This window comes from Bos mutus, chromosome 10 (assembly GCF_027580195.1).
Source record: "Bos mutus isolate GX-2022 chromosome 10, NWIPB_WYAK_1.1, whole genome shotgun sequence".
Taxonomy (NCBI): Eukaryota; Metazoa; Chordata; class Mammalia; order Artiodactyla; family Bovidae; genus Bos; species Bos mutus.
The window spans coordinates 41252154-41278026 of record NC_091626.1 but is presented as its reverse complement, the minus strand read 5'-3'; the positions used below and the strand labels follow the sequence as shown (position 1 = coordinate 41278026).

Here is a 25873-nt window from a genome sequence, read left to right as displayed (position 1 = left end):
AAATCTACTTCTGCTTCATTGAGTATGCTAAACCCTTTGACTGTGCGGATCACAACTAACTATGGAAAATTCTTAAGAGATGGGAGTACCAGACCACCTTAACTCTCTCCTGAGAAACCTATATGTGGGTCAAGAAGCAACAGTTAGAACCAGACACGAACAATGGACTGGTTCCAAATTGGGAAAGGAGTATGTCGAGGCTGTATTTTGTTACTCTGCTTATTTATGTACATCATGCAAAACGCTGGACTGGAAGAAGCACAAGCTGGAATCAAGATGGCTGGGAGAAATATCAGTAACATCAGATATACAGATGATACCACCCTTAAGGCAGCAAGTGAAGTGGAACTAAAGAGCCTCCTGAGGAGAATGAAAAAACTGGCTTAAATCTCAACATTCAAAAAACTAAGATCATGGCATCTGGTTCCATCACTTCATGGCTACTAGAAGGGCAAAAAGTGGAGTAACAGTGATAGATTTTATTTTCTTGGGCCCCAAAATCACTACGGACAGTGACTACAGCCACAAAATGAAAAGAGGCTCGCTTCTTGGAAGAAAAGCTATGACCAACCTAGACAGCATATTAAAAAAAGAGACATTACTTTGCTGACAAAGGTGTGTATAGTCAAAGCTATGGTTTTTCCAGTAGTCACATACAGATGTGTGAGTTGGACCATAAAGAAAGCTGAGTGTCGAAGAATTGATGCTTTCGAATTTTTGGTGCTGGAGAAGACTCATGACAGTCCCTTGGATAGCAAGGAAACCAAACCGGATAATCCTAAAGGGAGTCAACACTGAATATTTATTGGAAAGACTACTGCTGAAGCTGAAGCTCTAAATACCTTGACCACCTGATGTGAACAGCCAACTCACTGGAAAAGATGATGATGCTGGGAAAGATGGAGGGCAGGAGGAGAAGAGGGCGACAGAGGATGAGATGGTTGGATGGCATCATCGACTCAATGGACATGAATTTGAGCAAACTCCAGGAGATAGTGAAGGACAAGGAAGCCTGGCATGCTGCAGTCCATGAGGTCACAAAGAGTTGGGCACAACTTAGTGGTTGAACAACAACAAATACCTTTAGGTCGTCAATTTCATTGACTTCTACTCTTCAAAAAAAAATTTAACAGCTTTATTGAGATATAACTGACATGCCATATAATTGACCCATTTAAAGTGTACAATTTCATGGTTTTTGGTATATTCATAGAAATGTGCAACCATCAGCACAATTTTAAAGCATTTTCCTCACCTCAAAATGAAACCCTGTACCTCTTAGCTATGACTCTCTACTTCTCTATTCATCCTTATGCAACCACTAATTTAGTCTCCACAGATTTCTCTGTTCTGAACATTGTACATGAATGGAATGATGTAATTTATAGCTTTGTGACTGGCTTCTTTCACTTAGTATAATGTTTTCAAGGTTTATCCATGTTGTAGCCTGTTATTATTTCCTTTCTTCTGCTTGCTTGGGATTTAATTTCCTCTTTTTCTAGATTGCTAAAGCAGAAGCTTTAGATCATTGTTTTTTTTAGGATGAAATGTTTTTCAACATATGTATTTAATAGCATGGCAACACTTTACCAACTCAATCATCAGTTCAGTTCAGTTGCTCAGTCATATCCAACTCTTTGTGACCCCATGTACTGCAGCACACCAGACCCCCTCCCTGTCCATCACCAACTCCTGCAATTTATTCAAACTCATGTCCATTGAGTCGGCAATGCCATCTAACCATCTCATCCTCTGTCGTCCCCTTCTCCTGCCTTCAATCTTTTCCAGCATCAGGGTCCTTTGAAATGAGTCAGTTCTTCACATCAGGTGGCTGAAGTATTGGAGCTTCAGCTTCAGCATCAGTCCTTCCAATGAATATTCAGGACTCATTTCCTTTAGGATGGACTGGTTGGATCTCCCTGCAGTCTAAGGGACTCTCAAGAGTCTTCTTGAACACCACAGTTCAAAAGCATCAATTCTTCGGCACTCAGCTTTCTTTATAGTCCAACTCTCACATCCATACATGACCACTGGAAAAACCATAGCTTTGACTAGACAGACCTTTGTCGGCAAAGTAATGTCTCTGCTTTTTAATATACTGTGTAGGTTGGTCACAGCTTTTCTTCCAAGGAGCAAGCGTCTTTTAATTTCATGGCTGCAGTCATCATCTGCAGTGATTTTGGAACCCCCCGAAAAAAAGTCTCTCACTGTTTCCATTGTTTCCCCATCTATTTGCCATGAAGTGATGGGACTAGATGCCATGATCTTAGTTTTCTGAATGCTGAGTTTTAAGCAAGCTTTTTCCCTCTCCTCTTTCACTTTCATCAAGAGGCTCTTTAGTTCTTCTTTGCTTTCTGCCATAAGGGTGGTGTCATCTGCATATCTGAAGTTATTGGTATTTCTCATGGCAATCTTGATTCGTTTGTGCTTCATCCAGTCCAGCATTTCTCATGATGCACTCTGCATATAAATTAAATAAACAGGGTGACAATACACAGCCTTTGATGTACTCTTTACTTACCAGCTCAATACTGACTTTGAATAATAGTTTTAATAAAAAATGGAAAATATTGATCAACAGGATGGATTATCACATTCACAAAGTCAACTCATACCAACTGAGTTTTCATCATCTTCGAGGATGTGACTTCGCTGTCTAGGACGACCTGAAGCCAGCATAAGGTCATCATCATCTTCCTCATCATTTACAATCCCCTTTGAAAAAGAGTGAGTTTTGACTGCATTGTCATTTAGACAGTCACCAACATTACTTGTATCATCTCCATCAAAAAGATCATTATAATCCTTTTCTACTCTGCTAGACACCTTGAACAAATTAATACAAATAAGAAAGTATTAGTGAACTATTTAGATAAACACAATTACTCAAAAGGCAACCTTTTAACATGTACCTATAAACTCTACTGAGTAAGCAAATGCCGTGGTAAAAATAATTGACAAATATATTTATTAGGACTGCTATTTACATTATGAAAGACCTAGTCCTTACTTTAAATGCCTTACAGTCTATAGATAAGGTGGCAGTATAAGACAGACACATAAAGAATACATGTGTATATCCAAATATAAAGCAAGATTTTATTCTTCACAATCATTATCCAGAAAAGAAGTCACCTATGAGTCCTTGCAAAGTCTCTCACTATAAGATATTCTCTCTTTATTTTCTTTTTGAACAAGATACTGCCTAGGTAAGATGTTTAAATGATCTCAGTTAAAGCTTGTTCTGGGGATATTTTTGGAAATTTTTTGATGCTTACAGAAGTAAACAGAACCAACAGAAAAACAAAAGTGGCAATTAAATTCAACATTAATCATTGATTCCTAGGAATATGAATATATTGCAAGTACTGAATGTCACTGTAAAAATTTTTGAAATCACTTTAAAAAGTGAGCAGTAAGCAGTTATGCTGTAAAGATCACAGTTATTAATACAGAATGAATAAAAACCATACAATGTTAAGTCAAAGGAAAAACTTACAGCTTGGAATAAATGTCTAGTAAGAACACCATTAATGGATTTAAAAGGGACTGTATCACAAATCTGTTAGGTGGAAATGCATATAAATGTGTTCTAGAAAGTTGATATTTAAAAAATGAGAGAACAGGAAAAATATTTCTGAGTTCATATGACTGAATAATTAAATAACTAAATGCTAAAAGAAGATATTTAACTATTTTATCCATAGTCCTAAATGTTTACATACTCAAGTTGGTAATAAATTTGCTTTTAGCTTTGTTATCAAAAATGAGGATTTTAATCTTTTCCTTGTGGAGAGGGCCACTCAGTGCTAGAGATGTTGTAACAGAAATATGTGCTGTGAGGAACAAAAGCAAAAAGGAGAGAGAAGGCAAGTCTAAATAGAAGAGTTAAGGTTTTATAAGAGGTGACAAACTAAATTTTTTTTTAATTCTTTAAAATTTTATTGAAGAACAGTTGATTTACAGTGTTAACTTCAGCTGATTCAGTTATACATATGTGTATTCTTTTTCATATTCTTTTCCATTATGGTTTATCATAGGTTGCCTGTGCTACACAATAGGACCTTGTTGAACTAAAAATTATTTCTCAATTTACTTTTTGTTTTTATCAATGTTATACATACATATAGTCAGTGTTACAGGTTTAATATAAAAACAGATGATGAGTTTGTTCACTATCTTGATTATAGTTATGGTTTCAAAATTTACCTAATTATACATTTCAAGTATGTGCAGTTTACTTTGTATCAACTGTACTTCAATAAAGCTATTCAGGAAAAAATAAGCTACAAGGATATGCTGTACAGCACGAAACATAGCCAGTATTTTATAATAACTATAAATGGAGTACATCCTTTAAAAATTGGGAATCAGTATGTTATATACCTGTAACTTACATAATATTGTATGTCAACTATACGTCAGAAAATAAAATTCTTCTCTCTGTTTTGGTCTTTTTCCCTACAGAGATTCCCCCAAAGATCTTCCAATCTCCTGCTTGAAAAGTGTAAGACTGGCTGACAATGCTCTGGGAGCCAAGTATGAAAAGTGAGCTGGAAATTTGAATGTTCAAGTATATACACTTTCATGTATTATTTTTCAGAACAGTTTTTCCCTTTCACCCAACACCACTCAGTGGTACCCAGTGTAACCTTACTCGGAGAACGAGTCTCCAGCTTTTTGCCAGAATGTACACTGGTTGAAGGAGGACAATTACCCAGCTGTGCTCACTGCTGCTGAGACTGGAGGGATCTATTTGCTTACTAAATGAATCCTCCTGTTTTCGGCTCCACTTTTATGTACCTCAGTTCAGTCTCTCAGTCGTGTCCGACTCTTTGCGACCCCATGAATCGCAGCACGCCAGGCCTCCCTGTCCATCACCAACTCCCGGAGTTCACTGAGACTCACGTCCATTGAGTCAGTGATGCCATCCAGCCATTTCATCCTCTGTCGTCCCCTTCTCCTCCTGCCCCCAATCCCTCCCAGCATCAGAGTCTTTTCCAATGAGTCAACTCTTTGCATGAGGTGGCCAAAGTACTGGAGTTTCAGCTTTAGCATCATTCCTTCTAAACAAATCCCAGAGCTGATCTCCTTCAGAATGGACTGGTTGGACCTCCTTGCAGTCCAAGGGACTCTCAAGAGTCTTCTCCAACACCACAGTTCAAAAGCATCAATTCTTTGGTGCTCAGCCTTCTTCACAGTCCAACTCTCACATCCATATATGACCATAGGAAAAACCATAGCCTTGACTAGATGGACCTTTGTTGGCAAAGTAATGTCTCTGCTTTTCAATATGCTATCTAGGTTGGTCATAACTTTCCTTCCAAGGAGTAAGCGTCTTTTAATTTCATGGCTGCAGTCACCATCTGCAGTGATTTTGGAGCCCAGAATAATAAAGTCTGACACTGTTTCCACTGTTTCCCCATCTATTTCCCATGAAGTGATGGGACTGGATGCCATGATCTTCGTTTTCTGAATGTTGAGCTTTAAGCCAACTTTTTCATTCTCCACTTTCACTTTCATCAAGAGGCTTTTTAGTTCCTCTTCACTTTCTGCCATAAGGGTGGTGTCATCTGCATATCTAAGGTTATTGATATTTGTCCCAGCAATCTTGATTCCAGCTTGTGTTTCTTCCAGTCCAGCGTTTCTCATGATGTATTCTGCATCGAAGTTAAATGAGCAGGGTGACAATATACAGCCTTGACGTACTCCTTTTCCTATTTGGAACCAGTCTGTTGTTCCATGTCCAGTTCTAACTGTTGCTTCCTGACCTGCATACAGATTTCTCAAGAGGCAGATCTGGTGGTCTGGTATTCCCATCTCTTTCAGAATTTTCCACAGTTTATTGTGATCCCCACAGTCAAAGGCTTTGGCATATCAATAAAGCAGCAATAGGTGCTTTTCTGGAACTCTCTTGCTTTTTCCATGATCCAGCGGATGTTGGCAATTTGATCTCTGGTTCCTCTGCCTTTTCTAAAACCAGTTTGAACATCAGGAAGTTAACGGTTCACATAATGCAGAAGCCTGGCTTGGAGAATTTTGAGTATTACTTTACTAGCATGTGAGATGAGTGCAATTGTGTGGTAGTTTGAGCATTCTTTGGCATTGCCTTTCTTTGGGATTGGAATGAAAACTAACCTTTTCCAGTCCTGTGACCACTGCTGAGTTTTCCAAATGTGCTGGCATATTGAGGGCAGCACTTTCACAGCATCATCTTTCAGGATTTGAAAGAGCTCAACTGGAATTCCATCACCTCCACTAGCTTTGTTCCTAGTGATGCTTTCTAAGGTCCACTTGACTTCACATTCCAGGATGTCTGGCTCTAGGTCAGTGATCACACCATCGTGATTATCTGGGTCATGAAGATCTTTTTTGTACAGTTCTTCTGTGTATTCTTGCCACCTCTTCTTAATATCTTCTGCTTCTGTTAGGTCCATACCATTTCTGTCCTTAATCAAGCCCATCTTTGCATGAAATGTTCCCTTGGTATCTCTAATTGTCTTGAGGAGGTCTCTCGTCTTTCCCATTCTGTTGTTTTCCTCTATTTCTTTGCATTGATCGCTGAGGAAGGCTTTCTTATCTCTTCTTGTTATTCTTTGGAACTCTGCATTCAAATGCTTATATCTTTCCTTTTCTCCTTTGCTTTTCGCTTCTCTTCTTTTCAAAGCTATTTGTAAGGCCTCCCCAGACAGCCATTTTGCTTTTTTGCATTTCTTTCCCACGGGGATGGTCTTGATCCCTGTCTCCTGTACAATGTCAGGAACCTCATTCCATAGTTCATCAAGCACTCTATCTATCAGATCTAGGCCCTTAAATCTATTTCTCACTTCCACTGTATAATCATAAGGGATTTGATTTAGGTCATACCTGTATGGTCTAGTGGTTTTCCCTACTTTCTTCAATTTAAGTCTGAATTTGGCAATAAGGAGTTCATGATTTGAGCCACAGTCAGCTCCTGGTCTTATTTTTGCTGACTGTACCTAGGGCTACCAAATTCTGAATTTTGGGGATTAAGCCAAGCAAACTAAATTGCACTTCAGCTGATCCCCATTGCAGCAGTTTTAGGACTCAGCTTTTTGAGAAGTTCAATCTAGTTTCTAATTGTCCTATTTTTCAACTTCCAGATTTTTTACTTTTTAACTATCATCATTTCAACTATCTTCTTTATGAGATCATGCACTTAAAAAAATTGTTGGGATTTCCCTGGTGGTCCATCGGTTAAGAATTGGACTGGGTTTGATTGGGTTCAATTGGGTTGGGTTGGGTTTCACTGTGCATTGGGTTCAATTCCTGTTCTGGGAAAATCCCACATGCCATGGGGCAATAAGGCCAGAAATCCGTAACTACTGAGCCTGTGCATCTAGAGCCTGTGCTCCGCAGCAGAAGCCACCACAATGAGAAATCTATGTACCACAGCTGGAGAGTAGCCCCCACTCGCTGCAACTAGAGAAAGCACAAATGACCCAGCATAGCCCAAAATAAATAAATAAACATAAAAAAATAAAATTCAGTAGTTTTAGTGGGGCTTTCAGGTATCAGGTATTTGAGCATACATAAAACAAGCTCTGAGATAACTCTAATTCAGGACAGAAAAACTTTAGGTTAAACTAAATTACAGCTATTAACTCTAATTTTCATCTATAAAACATTTAACTAAAAATTCCTAGAACACAAGAATACTAAAGCAGTATTTCACAAAGGCATTTCTTGGAGAGCCATGGAATATTAATGGACATTATATGGAGGGGAAAAAAGTTCCTTAGGAAAATGTGTTTGTGAAACATGAGGATAAAACAAGTTTAAACAGTTCTGTGATAGAGCATTACTGAACATCTAAAAACATAAATTATAATTTTCAAAGAAAGTAACCTGGTTTGCAGTGTTTCCCAAACTCATACGACCACAGAAAGACTGAAGAAACTGTTCGACCCTATTACTTATTACCTTACTGTTTGACATCTTCCCACTGGGGTCACAAACATTCTCCAGGAGTCCCAGATTTCCTTCTGCATCAGTATAAGCTATTTGACCACAAGTAGGATGCCATGACAGGCCACAAATTGCATAACCTTTCTCATGTTTCACCCTAAAAATTAAAATGTAAGCTCTTAAAACCTTGTCAAGAAAATTATAAGCTATCAAAAAATAAAAAATAAGATAAAATTATAAGCTATCCATTTCTGTAGATAAATTTTATTTAGCAAAGTTTTGATAAACGTATCTATTAGTGTGCATTTTAACAATCTAATAAACACAAATTTGAAATGTTTAATAATAAAACAAAAATCTAATAGAAATAAGCAAAAAAGAGACAAAAGATTTACTGAATCATACCTTTCAATGCAATTTTTGGTTTCCACATTCCAAATTATAATTAAACCATTAATACTCCCTGCAGCTAAATACTGTCCACAAGGAGACCAGGTTACTATATTCAGTGTCTAGTAAAGAAAAACAATAATAAATAACTATTTTATATAATTTGAAACAAAAAAACTCATTTTATTACCAAATTCAAAATTTTATAATCCTTATTATATCCAATTTTTATTTAAATCTGATACACAAATGGCAAGACAAAGTTTACTTATTTTTTAATGTTCTTTTCCAGTAATATTTAACAAAGGAATAGCGGCTACTAGTTTGTTTATCATCAGAAAATTACACTAGCACACTTTTAAAAATAGAGTCTAAGAAATGCTTTTATCCTGGAAAGAGAACACAAGTTATCCTCTTAGCAGTCATCAAGATGAAGAACTAGGAAGTGAAGTGAGTCACAGAAGCATAATTGCTGACCTACTGGGCCTCTGTTTCCTAACTGCAAAATGGGTAGAATGAGAGAAAAGGGGGTGAGAGAGAGACACACACACAGACCAACAACCTTTCCTGTTCTAAAATTCCAGGGTCTAATAAACAAGTCTCAGTGAAGTTCACTTAACAATAAATGCTTACTACTAATAATGTGAGAGTTACCTATTCTAATACTATGCTAGGCATTTGACTTCTTACAAATTAAAAGATTTTCTTATCAAGTTTCACAAAGGAGAATGGTCAAATAGGACCTAACAAAGACTTATCTACTGTCCAATTATTGGCTAAATGTAGAAAGGCTGAGGGGCAGAAGATGGAGTTCTTCTCCATGTCCAACAATATTTAACTGTAATTGTATTAACGCAAAGTATGCAGTAAATATTCCCGTTAGCCTCTTGAAAGTTATCACTTACAAAACCTACCTGAGAAATCAAATCATCTGAAAGATCAAACTGGTTACTCCAAGTTTCTCTTTTATATAGCTTAACAGATTTTTCCACAGGAACTGCCAGTAACTATTAGGAAAGATAAATGATTTAAATAAAAGTTAGGTTTAAAGAGGAAAAAAAGCAGAAAATTCATCCAAATAAGAGCAAAGCTATATTTTAATTGGCAAATAACCAAACTCAGAAGGTTACTTAAAATCCTAATGAGCAAAGAATGGGTGATGATCACTCAACTGCTGGTACTGAAACACAAAGCACTTATAATACTCGTATTTTTAATACCATTTCTTAAGGTATATAAGCACTTTGGATCTAGAACTTCATCCTGGACTTTCCTGGTGGTCCAGTGGTTGAGACGCTGTGCTCCCACCGCAGGGGCTCAAGTTTAACCCTTGGTCCTAGTTTCACAGGCCACAATGTGTGGCCAAACAAACAAAAAAAATTTTTTTAATTCATCTCATTTGCTGGAAGGAAAGAAAAGAGCCACAATACTTTGTGTATCTTAGAAAAAGGAAACTTATCTTCCTACGTATTCTTCCAAAGAAATACATTAGTAGAAAATGACATATTCTTTTCACACTTACCAAAAAAAGTATTGTTTTTAAAATTTTGTTGTTTCATAAGCAAAGAAAAATACATACCAGATTTTTCAACTATCACTTTAATGCTGAATGTACTCATCAAAGTTTACATGACACTAAAGGGTATACATTGAAAAGTAAGTCTCTCTAATCCCTAAATCCTATTTCTACTTCCCAAAAGCAAAGAACTTAAGCACAGTCTATACAAGAATGCACTATGTACATATATGCAAATAGAAACAATAAACAGCATTCTATCTACTATCTGTATCTACAGCTCTATAGCCTGATGTTTTTAGTATTTCTAAAGATTGATTATTCCCTGTGAAGACACAGATATACCTCATTCTAACAGTTGCAGCGTATCCCACTCCCAGGAATAAACACCACAATTTGACTAGTTCTCTATTAAAGAACATTTAGGATGTTTACAATCTTTTGCTACTACAAATAATGATAAGACATTTTTGCCGTACATGATACATAGTGCATATGTGCAAATGTATCTATAGAATATATCCTAGAACTAGTTCTATTGGTCATGCATTCCAATAAAAACTGCCATATACTCTTCCACACAGTTTATATCAACCTTTTGAAGTTTGAGAATCAGACAAATGAAAAACAGATGATCAATTTGTATTTCTTTCAGTATGAAAGCAAGTGTTAGTTGCTCAATCCTGTCCAAGTCTTTGCAACCCCATGGACTGTAGCCCACCAGGCTCCTCTGTCTTGAGAATTTTCTAGGCAAGAATTGGAGTGGGTCGCCATTCCCTTCTCCAGGAGACCTTCTAACCCAGGGATCAAACCTAGGTCTCCTGCGTTGCAGACACATTCTTTACCATCTGACCTACTAGGGAAGTCCTTAGTATGAAAGGCTGCATGTGTATTTTCATATGTAAAAGCCATTTGTGTATCTTTTTCTATACACTGTCTGCTAATGTCCTTGTTCATCTTTTTATTGGGATCTTACTGATTTATAAGAACTCTTTGACTATCAAAGAAATGAATTCTATCATATTATTTCAAGCTCTCAGTTTACATTTGTCCTTTGCCACTGAAATATTTTTTTTTATATTACCAAACTTATAAATTTTTTCTCAAAATTTTCACATACACAGATAATTTGAAAAATACAGCAAATATTTATATAATGAGATTCACCATGTGATAGGAAGGCCTCAAGATGGTTCTCAGTAATTCTCACCTCCTGATATTTATGCCTTTTGCCAGTACCTTTATTAAATCTCCTTTTCTTCACCTTTACAATATACTAACTTCCCACATATGCTTGATCTACCTCTCTGTTTAATAGATATCTACTCATAAGTAAGCAGCAAACTTTTGATTTCCATAGCACATTATATATTTGATTTAACTAGATTTCACCACTTTTCTTTTTCAAAACTTTTAGTTTTCCATATGGCTTTAGAATAAGTTCTTTGGTCCCCCTAAACATCTTACTGATATTTTATATTGAATGTTTTCAAGACTATAAATAACTTAAGTAATAACTGATATGCTGCTGCTGCTAAGTCACTTCAGTCGTGTCCGACTCTGTGCGACTCCATAGACGGCAGCCCACCAGGCTCCCCTGTCCCTGGGATTCTCCAGGCAAGAACACTGGAGTGGGTTGCCATTCCCTTCTCCAATGCATGAAAGTGAAAAGTGAAAGTGAAGTCACTCAGTCGTGTCCAACTCTTAGCGACCCCATGGACTGCAGTCTACCAGGCTCCTCCGTCCATGGGATTTTCCAGGCAAGAGTACTGGAGTGGGGTGCCATTGCCTTCTCCGAATAACTGATATAATAATATCAAAAATTCATTTCAAATAATGGGATATATTTTTTAATGTACTTTTCTAAATATTTTCATTTGCAACAACATGGATAAACCTGGAGGTATTATGCTTAGTGAAATAAGTCAGAGAAAGGCAAATACTGTATGTTATTACTTACATCTGGAATTTAAAAAATAAAATAAGTAAATAAAATGAATAAATAAAACAGAAACAGACTCACAGATAAATAGAACAAATTAGTGGTTACCACTGAGAAGAGAGGCGAAGTGCAAAAGAGGGGCTAGAGATTGAGAAGTACAAACTATACTGTATAAAATAAATAAGCTAAAAGGATATATTGCACAGGGGATGCGGCCAATATTTTATGTAACTTTAAATGGAATACAATCTACAAAAATTCTGAATCACTATTGTACATCTGATACTAACATAACATTGTAAATCACTATTCCTCAATAAATAAGTAACTTAGAAAAAAGAATGGGATAAATTTTTTTCTAAAGTTTTCTTTTACTCTTCTGGGTAGCATGTTTCTCTTTATTTGGCTTTTACACATTTTTTGGAGTTTACTCCAAGTTATTTTATCTTTTCCCACCATATTTTCTAAATGGCTGCTGTTTGTATACAGGACTGTTACTGGTTTCATAATTTTGCTTCCAACTACCTGACTGAATTTTCATATCTGTAATATTTTTCCCTCAGTTGATTTTCTTGAGATACAAGCATTTTCTTGTATACATTCTCCTTCTCTTCTTTCAAATGTCTCATATCCTTCCATTGTCTAACTGTATCAGTAAGTATCCCCAAAATGTTAAACACTAGTAGTAAAAGTTGACATAACAAGACTGTTTCCATAGTTTCATTTAGAAAAATAAAGGGAAAAAAAATAGAAAAAAAGACAAAAGTTGAAATGTTTCTTAAAACTTTTTAATAATGATTAATTGGCTTTTAGCTCTAAAATTTATAGAATAAATGAAATAGTTACAATTAAAAAAACTATTCTTACACTCAAAGACAACAAGGACCAAAACATATAAATAAAACAAAGGTTGAAAAATAAGAGTCACTCACCTTCCCACTTTTTGGCTGCCAAGCAAGTCTGCAGATTGATTTTGCATTTACCACATCATTGCATTTTTGTAGCAATGGCCAACTAATAGGACATGTCTGATTAAAAAAAAAAAAACAGGAAAATCTAAGTCTTCTGACTGAAAAATAATCATTTTAAATAAATAAAAATGCAAAATAAAATGCAAAATAAAAATTTGTTTCCCTTTATGAAAACTCTCCTCAAAAGATAAGCAGCACCAAATACATTTAATAAGTGGTTTCTTCAAACTGATATATCACTCAGAAAAAAGCAACTTAATTCACTTTAACCTAATTATAATACAGTATTCGATTTACCTAAGTTCCTTTAAGTTTTTCAGAATTACAAAGCGCACGAGTCTTAAATAATTAACTCAATAAGAGTATTTCCTATGTAGAAGAAGCAAACAATATACTCACTGAATAAACACAAACAAAAACCCCCAGTACATTAAAATCTTAAAGTAATTATGAAAAGAAACTTGAGAGATCTACTGTAAAATGTCAAGCTGTCAAAATCAATTCTTTTAAATAGTTCAAACATGAGGGAAGGGACTGTGGCTATGAGCTGAAATGTATCTGTAGGGGATGTTTTTCTCATCAGCCACATCATCCCCACAAATGCCAAGCCTCCTCTGATTGCCTCAGGAAGAATTAATTGTTCCTTCTGCCGATCCAGAAAGCACTTTCTTCATACCTCTTTTAAAACTACTATCAGACTGGGTTAGAATAAATTGTGTGACTCTCCAAATCAAGTGTGGCCCATGTCTTATTTTTGAATCCCCAACATCTAGGGACCAAAATATGGTAATTAGTTTGTAAATATATAATGATCAAATTTCCCTTACTGACTTACCAAACCTAAAAATGAAATATAAATCTATAATTTCCTTTGTGATTGGGTACAAAATCAATTAGTCTTCAACATATTTATTTTTGAATAGATTACTATGGAATTCAATCACAAAACCAGTATTTTATGCTACTGAAGAGAAATGAACTATGAAGGAAAAGAATTACTAATTTGGCCCAATAATACATTATGTAACACCCAATATATGAACAAATAGGCAAACAGTTTTAAATTCAAATTGATGAGTTTACCTGATCTGAAATTTGCCACACTTTGACAGATCCATCACAACTAGATGATGCCTGCAGGAATAAAACAATAGATTTCTCTATAGTTAGAGCCATAATACTATATGGAAACTGGTTCAAACAGGCTTATATCAATTGCATGAAATTTTATGCTAATTTTCTTACAGCTTTAAACATATTCACCAAAAAATGCAAAAAGAGGAGAAAAAATGATTACCAGAAAGATGTCCTTAGGGTCAAAGGAAAGACTTAAAACAGGGGCATCATGTCCTCGAAATGTTTTCTGTTGGCTGCAATCCATCACATCCACAATTTTGACTAGAAAGTCACTAAGAACAAAAAGAGTAATGTATATCAATAAATGTCAATGCAAAAGGCTCTCAAAAGCTATGACCCAAATATTTCAAAAAACACAAGAGTAAATGCCATCATTTCTTTGTAGCAACATGTGAAATCTGGCATGCATATCTAATAACTTATCTTTTAGTTTTGCTCTATGCTGCTGCTGCTAAGTTGCTTCAGTCGTGTCCGACTCTGTGCGACCCCATAGACGGCAGGCAGCCCACCAGGCTCTCCCGTCCCTGGAATTCTCCAGGCAAGAACACTGGAGTGGGTTGCCATTTCCTTCTCCAGTGCATGAAAGTGAAGTCGCTCAGTCGTGTCCGACTCTTCGCGACCCCATGGACTGCAGCCTATCAGGCTCCTCCGTCCACGGGATTTTCCAGGCAAGAGTACTGGAGTGGGTTGCCACTGCCTTCTCCTTCTGCTCTATAAAGATGCTATAAAACATAACTCAAGGTTTCCTATATGTTAAATACAAATACTTTTAGGAAGTGGCTTCCTTAGTTAAATCTTAAGCTTCTATTATTTGCTAATCTAATTACGGTAATAATCACTTTTAAAGGCACTATGCCAGCACTGCTCTCGTGGTCCAGTGGTTAAGAATCTGCCTTGCAATGCAAAGGACACTGGTCTGACCCCTGGTCTGGAAAGATCTCAAATGCTGTGCAGCAATTAAGCCCTCGAGCCACAACTACCCACACCGAACTACTAAAGCCCACTCGCCCTAGAGCCCACGCTCTGCAACAAAAGAAGCCGCCACGATGAGAAGTACACACATCCCAACAAACAGCCGCCCCTGCTTGCCACAACCAGAGAAAGCCGATGTTCTGCCACAAAGACCCACGATAGCCAAAAAATTAAGTAAATCTTTAAAAAAAAAAAAAGGCACTAGGCCTTTTACTCCAACTCAGCAATTCACCAATTACACTTTCTTCCTATGACAAATAAGCATCAAGAGAAACAAAAATCCTAACTGTACAGTGTAGGTTCTACCTAAAATAATTTTTTAAATTTTGTATCCAACTATCATCTTTCCTCAGTCTTTTCCAATATTTACTTAGTAGGCTGTCAACAAAGCAATATACCTCAATTCACAAAGAAGCACAAGTTTATCAAAAACCTTTACCAGAAAAAAAGACTAAAATATAATAATTAAGTAACAACAACAAAGAAGGACCAGAGTCCTGAAAATGTTACCCTGAGTCCAATGAATGAGGCCATTTTGTTCTAGTATTATTTCATTTTCTGATACCAAAGAGCCTTACCTAGATCCAGCAGCAATTTTTGTACCATCCCCATTAAAGACCACATGGTTTGCATTTGTGGTGAAGCGAGTCAATATTCCATCCGGAACTCCTTCAGGAAATGTGTGCACTTGAATAGTATTGTTAGATACTGCAGTGACCAATTTTCCATTCTAAAAGAAAAATAAAAGAAACACTGGTAAAAATGAATTAATTGGGAGTCCCTCGGTAGTTAAATATCCTGTAAAAAACAACAACAACAACAAAAAATTTACAAATGTAATCCATGTTAAGAGAAAAATACAGTCACTCAATGTACAACTTTTCTGAAATAGCTATTGGTGAGAAAAACTTATCTGCTGTCTTTAGAAAATTTAATTCCCCCTTCATCAGCCCAACTTTTAGCCTCTGATTTTTCTTGTACTTCTGCCAAGAAAAATAATTAAATAGTGTTTCATGGATTCCCAAATGTCACAAAACAAGAGACTCTGAAAGAAAACATAGCCAGTCTCAATGAGGGAACAGCACAAAGGACACACTATCAGTGCTGCCCTGCTTCCGGAAAACAAACATCAGATGTCTTTTTGGAATAGGGTGAAGTCTAAATGCAGAATTCACTGCTCCCTTTTTTTTAAGCACGCCACGTAGCAGGCAGGATCTTAGTTCCCTAACTAGGCATTGAACCCAGGTCCCCTGTAATGGAAGTGTAGTGTTTATTTAGTATTATAAAAACACCTGTATACATAGAAAATTTTAGGATCTGAATATGATCAGCAGACACTGTTGTTCTGCAGAGCTTTTAGCTAAGAATCATAAAAGGTTAAGGATCTGCCCTACCACCTTAATTTTTATTACTTATCCAGGAAGAATTAAGTCCTGATGGGCGACTCATAGTCTACCAACCCCACACACAATTTAAAATATCATATGGTCAATTTTTTAATTTATATTAAATAATAACTGCCAAAAGACTCAAGTTTGTTAATGAACTTACTTTATCCTACAGCAATAGGTCTTAGCCATATTTGCATACTTAGGACCTCTCAGCTTATCTGCAGCCTCTGCTCCCATTCTAATGGGAAAAGAACCTGGTAATACAATGGCAAGTTACCATACAGCAGTATTTGGGGAGATGTATCCATCTGTTCAAACAACGGTACAGCCAATTCAAATTTGAACTGTGATAAACACCTCTGAGTTCAATTACTGGAACACTGGTGAAAAATACTGTTTATGCCTGTTTGCAACTACTGTATATAATTAAAAACCCACAATAAACTAAATTGATAATGTTGAAGATAAGCTAACAATAATTTAAATGTGAAAACAAGAAGAGAATTAACAAAAAACTATAACCAACTCAACACAACACTGATGGTGCAAAGTGTTCTTTGGCCAAACTGTTAAAACACCAACTATTTATTTATGTGCATGGGCAGAAATTCTGCAACCTGCCTATTCTTTACTTTGCAGACAGATTTCTTTGTAGAATACTAAGCATCCTCAGTTATCTCCAGTAAAGAATCTTGGTAGTTCTTTAACACAACTTTAACTAGCCCTCTATTCATGTGAAAATGTTAAAATACATAACTACACTAACTCCCTTGCAAGGCCGGAATAAAGGCCTTGCTCTGAAGTCATTTTCAAACAAATCTATTAGGAAATCAACTCACTACCAGTATATAATGTCAACTAGTAAAAATGAAAGAAAAAAAAGAAACCATTCAAAGGATCAGAGCTGTGTTCTGGATCAGGTCAAGACTATTCTTTTTCTTGGTACATAGGAAGGAAGGAACCCCAGTAAAGGATGACTTGGGCCTATTGTGTTCCTTACTAGCCATCTGACCTTCCTCTGAGCTTTGATTTTCCCAGAGAAAAAAAGGACACTGTAAAATGTAAAAAAGACACTGTAAAAAAAAAAAATACTAAGCAATTACTAACAATAGTTAACTACTCACAGATACATTGATATATCCCACTTTTACTATTTTGAGGGTGGTACTCTTTTTCTGCTTTGTTCTCAATTAAAGCACCTAATTATATTTTCCTTATAACCAATTATGCTTTAAATGAAATACATTGCAAAACTGTCAACTTTGCATGGCTATTTGGAAACATCTTTTCATTGAAGTATTGGGTTACCAAAAAGTTCATTCAGGCTTTTATTTACGTTATTGAGACAGCTAAAGCTTAGGCGGGTTTATAGGGAGTCCAAGGACCCTCAAGGAGGAGGAGAAGACCAACATTCTATACATTCTTTTGCCTTAAAGCATCTAGTCACATAGACTCCACAAACAATACATCTTGCTCATGTGTATGTTTTTTTCTTCTTTTTTTAACTCCATGTTAATGATTATAATGGTAACCACATATCTTGTCTGAGAACCTGTTTTTCCCTCAAGACTTACACAGTGAAAATATATCTAGCCCAAGGACATGTTGTAGGAATACATCCCCCCTAGCTAATCCTGTGCTGGTGTTATCTCAAGAGTATGTTATGGGGGGAAAAAGGTCCAATAGAGCTTTTACAACCTTGAAAAAGTTTTTTGATTTATTCTTGGTGACTAATTAAAAGTATGTAACGCTCTGCTCAAACTGATGACAAGGGTATTTTCTCTACCTCCTTCTGATGTCTACGTCAGAAACTCTCTCTGCTCCTTTTCAATAAACTCTCTTTGCCACAAGCCTTGAGTGATTTCTGTTATTTCCATGAGGAATTCCTCTCCCCACAAGAGCCATGAGCTAGGTAGAACATGGCCTGCACTCTGTGGCTTCACCACATCAGGACTGATTTTGTCTCATTATGGAAAACCAGAATGAACTCTGAGGCCAACCCTACACGGCCAACCCTATACTATAAATTCCATTCCTAAAGCCAAACATTTTAGCACTTAACATGGGACATCTAGTGGGCCGAATGATGTTGATGCTCAGTCCCTAAGCTCTGTCTGACTCTTTGCGACCCCGTGGATTGCAGCACACCAGGCTTCTCTGTCCTCCACTATCTCCCAGAGTTTGCACTGCTCAAATTCATGTCCACCAACTTCGTGAGGCTATCTAACCATCTCATCCTCTGCCATCCCCCTCTCCTTTTGCTGTCAATCTTGCCCAGCATCAGGGTCTTTTCCAATGAGTCCACTCTTTGCATCAGGTGGCCAAAGTATAGGAGTTTTAGCTTCAGCATCAGTTCTTCCATTGACTATTCAGGATTGATTTCCTTTAGGATTGACTGATTTGATCTCTTTATAGTCCAAGGGACCCTCAAGTCTTCTGCAGATCATAATTTTAAAGCATCAGTTCTTCAGTGTTCAGTCTTCTTTATGGTCCAACTCTCACATTAGTACATGGCTATTGGAAAAATCATAGCTTTGACTCTATGGACCTTTGATTATATGCCTGTTTTTGAATATGCTCTTTAGGTTTATCATAGTTTTCCTTCCACAAGCAAAAGCATCTTTTAATTTCATGGCTGCAGTCACCATTGCAGTGATTTTGGAGCCCAAGAAAAGAAAATTTGTCACTGCTTCCACTTTTTCCACTTCCATTTGTCATGAAGTGATGGGACCAGATGCCACGATCTTAAGTTTCTTTAGTGTTGAGTTTCAAGCCAGTTTTTTCAATCTCCTCTATCACACTCATCAAGAGCTCTTTAGTTTCTTTTCACTTTCTGCCATTAAAGTTGTATGATCTGCATCCTGCTTATCTGAGGCTGTTGATATTTCTTCCGGCAATCTTGATTCCAGCTTGGGATTCATCCAACCCAGCATTTCGCATGATATACTCTTCATGGAAGTTTAAGCAGGGTGACAATATATAGCCTTGTACTCCTTTCCTAATTTCGAACCAGTTGTTCCATGTCTGGCTCTAACTGTTGCTTCTTGACTTGCATACAAGTTTCTGAGTAGACAGGTAAGGTGGTCTGGTATTCCCAACTCTTTAGGAATTTTCCAGATTGCTGTTATCCACACAGTCAAAGTCATTAGTGTAGTCAATGAAGCAGAAGTAGATGCCTTTCTGAACTCCCTTGTTTTCTCCATGATCCAACAAGTGTTGGCAATTTGATCTCTGGCTCCTCTGCCTCTTCAAAACCCAGTTTATACACATCTGGAAGTTCTCGGTTCATATACTGTCAAAGCCTAGCTTGAAGGATTTTGGGCATAACCTTGCTATGATTTAGCTCATATTTAATGTACAACAGTCATTTATATTTTTCTCCTGGGAAGATATTTTCTATCCTATATGACTACTTAAAAAAGAATATGTAAATAAGACCATCTCATCTACCTTAATGAGTCTAGGTTTGAAAAATATATGAATTCTATAGAAAGATTCTTTTTTCTATCCAAATACAATACACTTAACTCAAAATTCATTAAAAATAAAAACTCAGATACTTAGTTTGCAAAGTCCTTCTGAAAACATAGCTCCATTCTCCAAGGAACCTATATCTCATTCCCATATTTACTTTAAATAAAACATTAGAAATACGAAATAAGTCTTGTATCTTGAAGTTAATGAAACAGTCCTTTTTTCCAGTACAATTTCTCAAGTTAGTGAGCTAAAATTTTGAAAATATATTGTTAATTTTCAAAGGAAAACAGGAACATTTAAAACTCTAAAGATAAGGTATAATTTCTTGCTTATATTTTAACTGGCTCACTGTCACTATCCATTAATCACCTTTTATAAACCACTCAGATTTTACCTGTAAAAATGTTAGGCAAATTATGGCATTATTACACATTTTAAAATATTATTTCATAAGAGAAATAAAAAATGTATCTGCATTCAGAACTTCTATAAAAATATTTTTCATCCAAACATCACATGGCAGTGTCATTTCATATCAATTGCTGTAATTGTTTTTAATACCTTTAAAGCACATGAATATGCTTTTTCTCCAACATTAATGGACTTAGGGTCATCATCATCCAAATCTTCCCAAATCCTCACATCACCATCACTTCCACAAGTTACAATACAGCTGTGAAGGAAACACACTCATTAAAAAGTCACCCAGTTTTAGGTTTATTAATTTTTTTGGAATGCTACTTTATCTCTTTTTTAATTAAATCAAGGTAACAGCCAATGTTTCCTTATTTTATATACATTAACCCCGATAACAAGGACTGTTAACTTCTCATTCTATAAAATAAATGTAAGTTTATGTTCTCTACAGTTTCTCCTTGGCATAAAATTATTTAGATATCTGCAATAATGTAAGAAAAGTGAAACATGTAATCTCTGTAACAACAGGGACAGGGACCAGGTCTACTTTGCTTACCATTGTGCCTACAGCACAAAGCAGTCTATGACAGAAGCTTTGATAAATGTTGAATGAATAAATGGATGAATGCAAAAGCTCAATTATCCAAAGCTGATTATTCAAGTCGCTATCTGTCATCTCTCAAATCTTATTTTCTGAGTGCTGTTATTCATTTGTTATGTCCTCTCTAGACACAACAGTAAATAAAATACAAAAATAAAATGGTAAATGGCAAAGAGTAGTCATATAAAAAACTATGGATGGAGGCTTCCCTGGTGGCTCAGTGGTAAAGAAGCCACCTACCAATGCAGGAGACACAGGTTTGATCCCTGATCTAGGAGGAACCCACATGCAGCAGAGCAACTAAGCCCATGCACTACAACTACTGAGCCTGTGCTCCAGAGCCCAGGAGTGGCAACTACTGAGTTCATACTGAGCATACTGAAGCCCATGCTCCTCAACAAGAGGGCTCCACAATGAGAAGCCTGTGCACCACAACTAGAGCAGCTCCTACTTATAACAACCGGAGAAAAGCCCACACAGCAATGAAGACCCAGCACAGCCAAAAACAAAAACAAAACTATGGATGTTCAGAAGAAAAAAATTAATTTCCACTTGGAAAGTCAGAAGGGTTCATAAGAAAAGGACAGGTAGGACTGGATATGCTGAGATTGGTAAAAAGGACAGTTTCAAACAGACAATACTACATTAATCAAAATAAGAAATTAGTAAAGCACAGGGGAGTTTACATGGAGCAGGCATGCCAGGAAACTGAGGGGGAAAAAAGCAGATTGACTTTAACACCAGAGTAAGGAGTTTGGATTTGGTTCTATAAGAAATAAATAAGAGGACTATAAGTCCCAGTTTGTCCTGGACATTCTTGATTTATGCACCCAGCTGATTTGGCATTTATCCTATTTTTTTGCTTTAAAATATATTAGTATTAGTTGCATTAAAATATGTCCTAATTTTTCACTTTAAAACACATTAGTACTAGTTGTATCAAAATTGGTGAATTTGACAGACTTCTTTTCCCTTTCAGTTTCTGCCATGATCTTGTTTGTGGTGTAACAAGTGCCATGAACAGAGTTCTCACCTCAACATTTAGGTAAATCTGCAAGACAACCACTGATAATCCATCTCTCCCTCTCCAACCCTTTCTTGATATAACATAACACCTCTTTTCAAAGACAACAGGTGTTAACTGATAAAAAAATTTTTAATGTTTTGTCACCAACTTTTTTACAAAAAAACTGTCTTGAAAGTTTTTGAATAGTAGTATGTTACAGATCTATTAAAAAGAACAATTTGCCAATCACTAAATAATTAAAAAAAACTGTACTTTATTTTGAAACCCTTCTTCCCATTCTCAAAGGTGTCCTAGGTTAGATGATAAATGAAGAAATCCACAATAAGTTTTTAAGCAAAGGACTAATTCTATCACACCTTTATCCTCTCTCCCACAGCAATGCTCTTTCCCTAATCTAACCACCCCTTCCTAACCCTTCCAGTGGGCCTCATGAGAGTCATGGTCAGGCACCAGCAAAATCAGCTTTTTTCTGAACATTCCTCTGAGAACACTGCTTCCTCTTCAGCCCTCTTAAGTGGTGGCTGACTTCTTTTCTATATCCATCCCTCTGGGACCCCACGTTATTACCCCGTCCATTCTATCGCCACACCCTACTCTTAGGGGAAAAAAAAAGCCTGAAACTGTCATCAGACCAGCTACAAATTCTTCAAGAGAAATCCCTTGTTCCCTAACGATTTTTAGCAGAAGGCTCCTTATTATTCTCTAACACTATTCCTACTGCAATTCTGTATTTTCAATATCCATGTAGATGAAACCTCCTGATACTTGATCTTGTCCTCTATCCCATGTCAGACTCAAGTTTTGTCTTTATCAACACTGCAATTGGTTCATAATCTGTTTCAAGCATCTTAATCACTTATTGTTTCACCTTATACCCTTAATATCCTAACTCCAACAATTTTTAAATTCTATCACAAGTCTATCTACAACCTAATGAAAGTACCTTTCCACTGTTTCTCATTCCTTCAAATTTTCACATACCTCCTAATCTAGTTCAGATTCACATTGTCACTAAAATGAATTCTTTGTGTTACACTCAAATAAATCCTTTGGCTTTCACTTTGTCTACCCAAAAAAAAACCCAACCCTGGTTAAACATCCAACTCACTGCCTATTAATAAATTTGCACTTACAGAACTAAATAGAACTGAAGGAAACACAGAACTAGATTATTTCATCCCAATCTAAATTCGTAACTATTAATTTGAATTAGGCCTTTAGTGCTGCCCTGTAATCCAATTACATTTCCCTAGTTCATTCAACTTACCTTCTCTACTAACCATCTATCTCATATCTACTCCTCTTTCTTCAAACCTCTACCTCCTATCCATTCTCAACTAATGACTTTCCTATTTCACTCAGAAAACAGAAACAGTCTACAGAAATTATCCACATGTTCTCCACATTCATTCTAGGTGCTCCTTTCCTCTATTTATAAAACTGACCGTGCTCCTATCTCTGGCCAATCCCTACTGCTTTTTACTCTACCATAGTGCCTCTCTTCCACTCAAAGACCATAGCCAGTCTCCTTCTTTTTATTCTAATATTGGCTTAACCCTCTTTTGGGTCCTCTCCACTGAAACATATGCTGTAATCTTTCTCACCTTAAAAGATCACCTTTCCTGACTTCACATTCCTATTCCACTACTCTTATTCTTTAAGTATCATCCTCATAAACTCCAATCCTTTTCTATTCTCCTAAATCATTGTAACAAAGCTTTTATTCTTACCACTCCATTAAAAAACAAAACAAATGAAAATACTCTCAACTTGACCCACCAGCAGAATTTGCCATAGTGTATTTCCTCCTCCTTAAAATATTTATTTGGCTTACTGATACCATTCTTGTCTCTTGATTTTCTACTTTTCTTGCAATCCCTTCTTATCTCTTTGGCTACACCTCCTTCTCCTTCTTCCTATCCTAATATTCTGGAGTGCCCAGGGCTTAGACCTACAATCTCTTAAAAAAAAATACATTCACTCCCTCCCTAGATGATTCCATCCAAGTTCACAGCATTAAATATCATTTACATATTGTCAACTCCCACATTGAGATTTCCAGCCGGGACCTCCATCCTTTACTTTTTCTAATTCATATTCAGTACTCCCATTTCATTTATGATTTCTAATTTCTCTTTTTTGGTTGTTGTTCTTTCTCAAACCTTTATCAAATGTAGTATTTGTATACCTATATATATATGTAGTATGTATAATATATATATTAGAAAACTTATGAATTTTTGTCTAAAAATTTATGACATTTTGATTCCACTTGTTTGACTAAGTATGTATAGAATGCTAGATTTCTAATTTATATTCACTCAAAACTTTGATATAGTTCCATTTACTCTAGCATCTAGTATTAGTGAAAAAAGTCTATAAAGCTTATTATCTCAGTGATTTAAAAAAAAATTCTGAATGAGGCTTGAAACTTCTAATCCAATTCTGAGAATATAAAGACATACTATGTTGTAAAAAAAATAAATAAATAACATGTGACATAGTATTATAAAGCACAAATTTTGTTCAAATTTCACAAAATTTTATGCTAGTGTCCATTATTTGTTTTCATGCCTTATTCAAGATTCTACATTGTATTTAGTTGCGTTGAACAGCTTCAGCTACGTGCAACAAATTCTGATAAATTCTCTTTTCATTTGTACTCTTATAAATATTTTCTAATTTTCCTTATTATGGCCTCTTAGATACACCCATCATTTAAAAGTGGACAATTTCCAAATACACGGGGTTTTTTAAGTATTTTTGATATTAACTTCTCATTTAAATGCTTTCTTCTCTGTAATCACCCTCTTGTGTTTTTTTCAGTCTTTTAACTTTATTGAGGCTTTCAATGGCTTAAGTCAAAGGTCTTTCTTGGTAAATGCCACATTACACTCGAAAATATGCGGGTTATTTTCAAATATCTTTTGATATGACTTCTAACATAATCCCACAGTGATGAGAACAGACTCTATACGATTTGAAAACTTCAGACCATGTAATTTTTGTACCTTGTTTTATGTCCCTGGATATGTTCCTGTGTCTCCAGTTTACAGTCTATGTGAATTTGAATAGAATTTGTATCCTGCTGTTGTGTGAAAATAGTATAAATCTTAACTTATGTTGAATTGGTTCAAAGTGCTTTTCAGGTCTACTATATACTTCTACTTTTCTGTCTATTCATCCTATTATTTTTTGAGAGTTTGATATTGAAAATCCAACTAAAATCTTAATTTATCTACTTAAAAAAATAACTGTAATACATAGAGGAACTATGTTATTTTGTTCTGTATTTTCCAAGTCTGCTGTAAATGTATTATCATAGTCTCATAATTAAAAAAAAAACCGACTCCTTTCCAAGGTGATCTCATCCAAGTTTATAGCGTTAAATATCATTTACATATTGACAATCCCCACACTGAGATTTCCAGTCAGGACCACAATTCTGAATTCCAAGAGCTATCACCTAAAGATGCAGATTTCTATCTCAACCTCAGGTTTCTTCTCAGAGCTTTAGACCCATTTATCTAACTGCCAGGTGGCAATGGGGTTAAGAATCCACCTGTCAATGCAGGAGATGCAGAAGACACAGACTTGATCCCTGGGTCGGGAAGATTCCCTGAAAAATGAAACTGCAACCCACTCCAGTATTCTTGCCTGGAAAAATTCCAGGATAGAGAAGCCTGGCAGGTTACAGTCCATGGGGTCGCAAAGAGTTGGACACAACTGAGGGAAGTACTAAATCTCCAGCTGGATTTCTCAAAGAAATCTTACACTAATTAGGTTCAAATGCAAACTCACACTCTCCACTTCACAACCTCCGTTTCAAATATGTTTTGCGTTATTTCTGAATAGCCAATTACTTCCCCAAACATCCAGAAACGCAGTTTATCCCAAACACTTCCCTCTCCTTCATCCTTAGTATTTGATCCAGTCTGATGATTTTACCTTTTAAATATCTCCTGAATGCATTCTCTTTTCTCTATACCCATGTCTACTCTAGTCCAAGCTTCCATCACACTCAATGGAACTAATACAGATATCTCCTAACAGTCTCTCTGTATCCACTTCTACTCCTTTTCCATTTCATCCTGTATGTATCT

The 25873-nt window shown here is 36.1% G+C and overlaps 1 protein-coding gene across 3 annotated transcripts in view; it reads right to left on the bottom strand.

The window, feature by feature from the left end:
- Nucleotides 1-25873, bottom strand: part of WDHD1 (WD repeat and HMG-box DNA binding protein 1) — a 53678-nt gene that overhangs the window by 25083 nt on the left and 2722 nt on the right. For 2 of the 3 annotated variants that reach the window (XM_005905050.2, XM_070377801.1), the window contains exons 3-11: nt 20287-20398; nt 15436-15587; nt 14046-14157; nt 13832-13882; nt 12710-12805; nt 9234-9326; nt 8335-8441; nt 7945-8086; nt 2616-2826 (exon numbers count right to left, since the gene is read on the bottom strand). In XM_005905050.2, coding sequence (XP_005905112.1) covers nt 2616-2826; nt 7945-8086; nt 8335-8441; nt 9234-9326; nt 12710-12805; nt 13832-13882; nt 14046-14157; nt 15436-15587; nt 20287-20398 — 1076 coding nt within the window. The remainder of the gene's footprint in view (nt 1-2615; nt 2827-7944; nt 8087-8334; nt 8442-9233; nt 9327-12709; nt 12806-13831; nt 13883-14045; nt 14158-15435; nt 15588-20286; nt 20399-25873) is intronic. The other variant, XM_070377802.1, reaches the window with a different exon arrangement.